Genomic DNA, 6,572 nt, shown 5'->3' on the forward strand with positions numbered 1-6,572 from the left:
GCTGGTGGCCCTCACCCCGCCGTCCCCCTTCAGAGACTCGGTGGACTCGGGGAGTACCACCCCCAACTCGCCCGCCTCCGAGTCGGCCCTCTGTATCCCAACCTCTCCCAAATATGACACCCTTATCATAAGAGATTACACTCAGAGCTCCTCGTCCTTGTGAATGACCTTGGAAACCACCAAGTGCAGTCAGTCTCAAGTGCAGAGAGCCGAGACCTCCGGTGTTCACAGAGACACAGTGACAGCCGCGCCACCCGGGTAGACCCGAGGCTGGTCCCTAATGGAAACACGAGATCCACAGTGCTATTTCACCGACGATAACAACTGCAAATCTTTTGGCAGATTTTCTTCTCGTGGCCTTAGAAAACATGGGCTTATACGAAACACTGCTTATATTTTTGAGGGCTGACAAGGAGTCTGTTAAAATAGTCACATATCAAGCGCTTTGCTCTAGGCAAGCCGGGAGCGTGAGAACCGCACAGGGAGGGAGGAAAGCTTAGGTTATGAGCAACTGTAAAAAAACAGGTTTGTTTACTTTAATTCTTTGTCCAGAAGATTCTTTGATTCACTAAACATGAATGTACATTTTCTAACAAACTCAAAAGGGACCAAGCGTCAACCTTCCTCCTTTGATTTCTTTTCCCCTTTCCTTTAAAGACCATGAAAAGTAGGCATTGGGGCCCAGGGACGACTGCGGTGTTAGTTTCTGAGTGTGCTCTAACCATGACACAAACCTGCACTGCTATGGTCAGCCCGGCTTTTGCCAGAGACTTTCCTCTCTGATTTGGTTGTGAATTCCTCTTCCCAAAGCCTGCATCCAGAATTCCTCCTAGCTCCCTAGTTATTTCAGGCTCACTTCCATTGACCAAGGAAACCACAGGAAGCTTTCTTCACTATTTCACCGTGTTGCCAATCAATACTGGAGTAGCAAAAAAACAAACAAACACAAATTCCGGAGTACTGTTTTGTAATTCCCTCACCGGAGTGTGATGTGTAGCTGGAAATTCTCTTTATAATAACAATTCTTGAGCCACAGCCCAGCGATCTCTCTTTATGATGGGTGGCTGCTCCTTACGAATGCTGCCGTGTGTCGTGTTGCCAGCTGACGTGTTGAAACACGCGTTGGGCTTCGTCAGTCTTTTCTTTGGAGAACCTGATGCACAAGGCGCTCCTCTGTGCGTTTTGAGTCCGACCACGGGCACGGAGCGCCTCAGACACGATGACGCGGTCGGGATCGGAGGGCCCGTTGTTTGAACACTTAAGGAGATCTTCAAACACTGGAAAGTTTCAATTGTATCAGCCAACTTCGCAGAGAGTTAGCTTTGCCAGGGGGTCAGCGATTTTTAACATTTCTAGGCTGCTTAAATTGGCAGCTATGAACTATGACAAACGGAGATTTTTTTTCAAAGCAATACAGAATACTAAAACAGAGGAACCTTAATGAAACAAACCACACAATCTTTTGTAGCCATTAGTATAATTTTGTGCACTTCACATGTCACTTTTTAAAATATTGCAGAAAAGAGATTTAAGATTATAATAGAAACACGTGATTCGATAGGCTGGCAAAGAGAGACTTCATAGCTCAAGACCTGAAACCACTGTCATCTCTCTCTTCCTCCCATTACAGCTATCCTCAGGTGCCAAATGTTTTTTTTTAATATATATATAAATAAGGATAGTAATAAAAAGGAGGAGGTGCCCTCAAATCTAAAGTTGAGTTGACCCAGCCTTACACAAAGATAGCCTTATTAGAAAGATTTGCTGTGAGGCAGAAGCATATTTAGGGTAGAAAGAAAAAAGAAGAAACATCTTTAGCTCAGTTTCCTTATTTTGGAGTATATATTTCTCATTTCACATGGTGTTTTAGAAAACAATAATGGCAAAATGGAAATCTATCCGTTGATATAATTTAGTAATCTCCACTTATAAGAGTTATAATAAATATACTGCTTGCTGACTTTCTTGATATCTGTCCTTAAATTTTAAGTCAGATTTCCCAATATCAAGCACCAGAAGTAAAATCTAGCTACGTTTCCTCCTTATATTGGAAGCAAATGCCTGTATCTGCTTGAGAAATAAAGGAAAATATTTTGAAATATTACTATTTCCAAATCACCCTCAACCTGGTGGCATTAGCTTGGCTATTATTACATTGTCTTGATTTCTTAGACATTGAGACCTGTCTAAATATGCTCGTCTGTCTAAGTTTTAAAACTCATTTCACAAAACCCTTAGGTTTGGTTGTACAATGTAATTCCCTCTGTTCATCAGTAGAACTTTTTAAAACTTTATCCATGACTAATTTTTTTCTAATCTTTAGTAACATATTTCTTTTTAAAGTTCACCACTTGATAAGGAATTCATTAGAAATTTTAATTTGATGCAGATAACTTGCCATTTGAAAATTCCATATGAACTCATAATAAAGCAACTGTAAAAAGAAAAATAATCCATTAGACAAGAACAAGATGTACTTTCTCTGTATTTCACTAAGCTTTAAAGCTTCACTGAATACAGTGTATATATAGGACATAATCTTATGAGTAAGATATTCTTGAAGTCTTTTGTTTTAGAATGATGCTAACTCTGTCTTTTTGCCAATTCTAATACCAGGTTCCAAGTAATAAATATAAACTACAAAGATAATTGAATATCCATTCTAGGGCTAGGAAATGAATTTCACAAACCATTCGGTTACTTATTCTTGTTGAATTTCCTTGAGAGCAGTCTGCTCCCAGTGCCAAGTGAAAGCCCAGCCAGGAAGAGCTGACTGCAGGAAGAGGGAGTTGCAGCGTGTTGCTAAGGCTCAGAAACATCTGCAGGAGCGTTTGGCCCCCTGAGGGAAGCAAGAAGACCTGGTCTAGAAAAGTCACGCTGACTCAGCAGCCCACTCATCCTTCCACATGGGAAGACGAGTGTGAGCAGTCTAAGAAGATCATATCTGAATCGGAAAGAACCACTTGTCTCACTAGGGGATGGGGAACAGAGAGGAACAAGGAAAGGAAGCACGCATTAGACTTGCCTAAAGCAACGACAGACAGCAAATCTCCCAGTGTGCTCATCTTCGATAGTTACAGTCTCTCCTGAGCTACACCTGGTACCAGCAAGTAATCAGAAAGATTATTTCTTGAGGTTATTTCTAACTGTAAATGATTTATTTAATGACTCGACTGCAGTTTTTGTGACTTCCAAACCAGGAACTAAACACTCTTTTTAAGGAAAAAAGAAAATTTAAAAAAAAAAATTCCTATACTGGTTTCCCAACAAAATGTACATGTTTCGGAGACTTCAAAGGTATTATCTGAGTTCACATTTAGCAACAGATTATTAATAATCTTCAAGCTGTCGGAATCTCTAGTTACCATTTACAATTTTATACTGTGAAAAATAAAAATTACAGATCAGTGAAAGCATAAAGATAAATATACAGAATTACTGCTAAAGGGGGACTAAGGCCTGGGAGAAGATTATCTACTGAAATATGAGGCATGTATAAAACAGTTGGCTGAATTTCACTGATCTTTCAATGTGAACAAATATACTATGTATATTGTGTGTATTTATAGAATCAATGGCAGCTGGTGGTGGTGTTGTAATTAGAAATCTATATAGAATATAGATGTTTTAGAGAGATGGTGCCAATTCTAAAATATTTATGTGCGCTAAAATTGCTTGTACTTACTTTTTTCTGCACTTCTCATTGATTTGGTTTAACAATTGTGTGAGTGTATCTGTTCTTTTTCTGTTGTTGCAGCTTGTACTATTAAAATAATAGAGAATGTTAAATTATTTTGATGTGAATTGCAAACTTTTTTTCATAAAGGTAAACATTTTTATCAGCATTGTTTCGCTTTGTACTGGCATAAATGTATTTCATTTTAGCACTTTAAAATACAGTTGCCTGTTTCTCAGTTGTCTAACTCATGTTACAGTTGGTATTTGTGAAGTCGGCTACTTTTGAAAATATTAAAAAAGAAACTATGATATGACTTTAAGCTTTTCCCCTCAAATGTTGAGAATGTTGTCTTAATAGTGTTTCCCAGAACCAAAGGAGCCTAACTACTAATTAATTCTAAATGACCTACACACTTTATTTATGGAGTTTGCAAAGAAGCCTAAACCTAAGAAAATTAAGATGAAAATATAAATCAAACACAATTCAACCAGAGTTGTCTCCCAAAGACACCTACAAACACCTTTTAAGAGAAAAAAGGACACAGTACAGAGTTTTAAGAAAAGAAGCATTTTGGCAATATTTATTTTTGTGTGTCTCCACATAAAGATTCTATAAACAGCTTCATGATATCCAGCGTGATGGTGGTACCATGGTGACATTCAGATAACACACACACACACACACACACATGCAAATAGATAAGTTCTGTTGTTGTCTCTGTATGTGTGTGTGATACATATGTTTGTTTATCTGAATGGATTTATCATTGTGATTTTTTTTACAGGATAAAAGCATATTTTGACAAATATCAAATTGTCAAAGCATATTTGAAATATGCTTGCCAAATCACATATTATTTTGGCTGATTCTTAAACAAATTTACATTCCCTGAGTATACATTTGCTAAACACCATAAGAAACAGGTAGCCTAGATGCTTGATGTGGAAGAGAAATAAAATGTAGATTTATAACAAGAACAATTATATATACACAAATTTATAATATGTTAATTTATCTTCTCTATAACTCGCTATATATACACACATACTCATGTGCGTATAATTGTAGTATAAAATAATATGTATACATCCAATGTGTGTGTGTTATACAAGAAATATATATGGAATGTATATATACACACACACAAGAAATATGCGTACACTAGGTTTCAAAAAGTTCATGAAAAATGAAATTTTAAAATAATAAAAATTTCCCATGAACTTTTTGTAGCTCTTTGTGTATGTCTATTTACTAAACTCAAAACTAAACTCACTGCCATCAAGTTGATTGACTCATAGCGGCCCTGTGGGATAGAGAGAACATTGAGTCTCTGAGACTTCACGGGAATAGACAGCCTCATCTCTCTCGTGGGGCGCCACTGGTGGGTTTGCACTACTAGCTCTGTAGTTAGCAGTTCAATTCATAACCCACTGTGCCACCAAGGATCCTTGCACAAAAATTTAGATAAAGTATACTTATATAAAGTATACTTGAGTCTCACGCACACACACAAAAAGACAAGACACGATGAGACTTCTAGTTTCAGCTTTGAAGTTTTGGGCCACACACAAACCTATCTTCTAAAGGCAGAACTGGCTTTTAAAACTGCATGGAATCATGGAAAGCCCTTCAAATCTAGCTGCGCAATAGAAATGACACTGGTTAATAGTAAGAGTCTATGGCTTTGTCCCACATGACTTCAGATAAACTAGTTCGACTTCTCTACAGCTCAGTTTCGCTTTCTTTGAATGAAGAGCTCGCGCTCTCCTTTCTAACACTCCTGGTAGAAGATAATGATCCATCGTAGCTGATATTTGTGGTAATATAGTGTTAACTAGACATTGAATAAGCAGCAGGGTTCTTAGGTGTGCTGTACACCATACAACTTGTGGAATGATAAGGAATCGTGTCCGAGTGGAACCGTGTCTCATGGAGGAAAGGCTTACTGAAGTGTGAACTCATCTACACCCTTGAAAGTAGTTTACGTACACCTTAGTAAATTGATCTTGAAAACCACCAAGGGAATGATATTTTTAATGTTGTGATCTCTGCTGAATGCTGGCCAAATTATTGGTTACACTACACAGGAATGACCATTTCATAAAATACTCATCCTTTAATTTTTAGAGTTTGTAGGTGGATGCATAGGTGAGTGAATAGATTTATAATAATGAAATTAATTCCTCAAACAAAAGTACACCACCTACATATTTTCTGTAAATACTTCAAAATCCAGGATTAGTCATTATATTTCGCCCTGTTATTTTACCAATTATTATTAAAATTTGAATCTCTTCATATGTCTATATAACTTAGTGGATAAAATATATAGATATATGAGAGGATATAAATTTTCATGCAAAAATACATCTTTTCATTCAATTTGCCCATTGACTTTTTGAATCCTCCTCTTTTATCACTGCCATCTCAGATCAGTTCTGATTCATAATGACCCTATTGGACAGAATAGAACTGCCCCCATGAGTTTCCAAGAGTGTAACTTTTTCACAGTAGGAAGCCTCATTTTCCTTCTAGGAACTGGCTGGTGGTTTCTAAGAGGTGAGTCTGTGGTTAATAGCCTAAGGTGGAACCCAATTGACTTGAAGGCAGTGAGACCTCTTACACAGATCACTTAAAATTCCTTTGAATAAAATTTCTCCAGCTAATTTTAAGATCTTGGACAGCAAAATAGACATGTATTGTGGAGAAACTGCATTTAATCTCTACAAGAATAAATATTTAAATTGGATTTAAATTTAGGCCAAAGGTATTTATTTTTGCTCCAAAATAAACCCCCAAACTCACTGCCATCAAGTCAGTTCCTAGTCACAGCAAACCTGCAGGGCAGCGTAAAACAGCCCCTGAGGAATTGGGGGCTGTAACTCGTGTGGGA

At 37.5% G+C, this 6,572-nt stretch overlaps 1 protein-coding gene across 1 annotated transcript in view; it reads left to right on the plus strand.

Annotated features, from left to right (window-relative positions):
* Window positions 1-3,992, plus strand: part of GRM5 (glutamate metabotropic receptor 5) — a 492,030-nt gene extending 488,038 nt beyond the window's left edge. The window contains exon 10 of the mRNA XM_004708891.2: window positions 12-3,992. Within this exon, the coding sequence (XP_004708948.1) occupies window positions 12-163 (152 nt within the window). The 3' untranslated portion in view covers window positions 164-3,992. The remainder of the gene's footprint in view (window positions 1-11) is intronic.
* The last annotated feature ends 2,580 nt before the right edge of the window (window positions 3,993-6,572 follow it).

This window comes from Echinops telfairi, unplaced genomic scaffold, assembly GCF_000313985.2.
Source record: "Echinops telfairi isolate 266 unplaced genomic scaffold, ASM31398v2 ScPeMD7_1713;HRSCAF=2227, whole genome shotgun sequence".
Taxonomy (NCBI): Eukaryota; Metazoa; Chordata; class Mammalia; order Afrosoricida; family Tenrecidae; genus Echinops; species Echinops telfairi.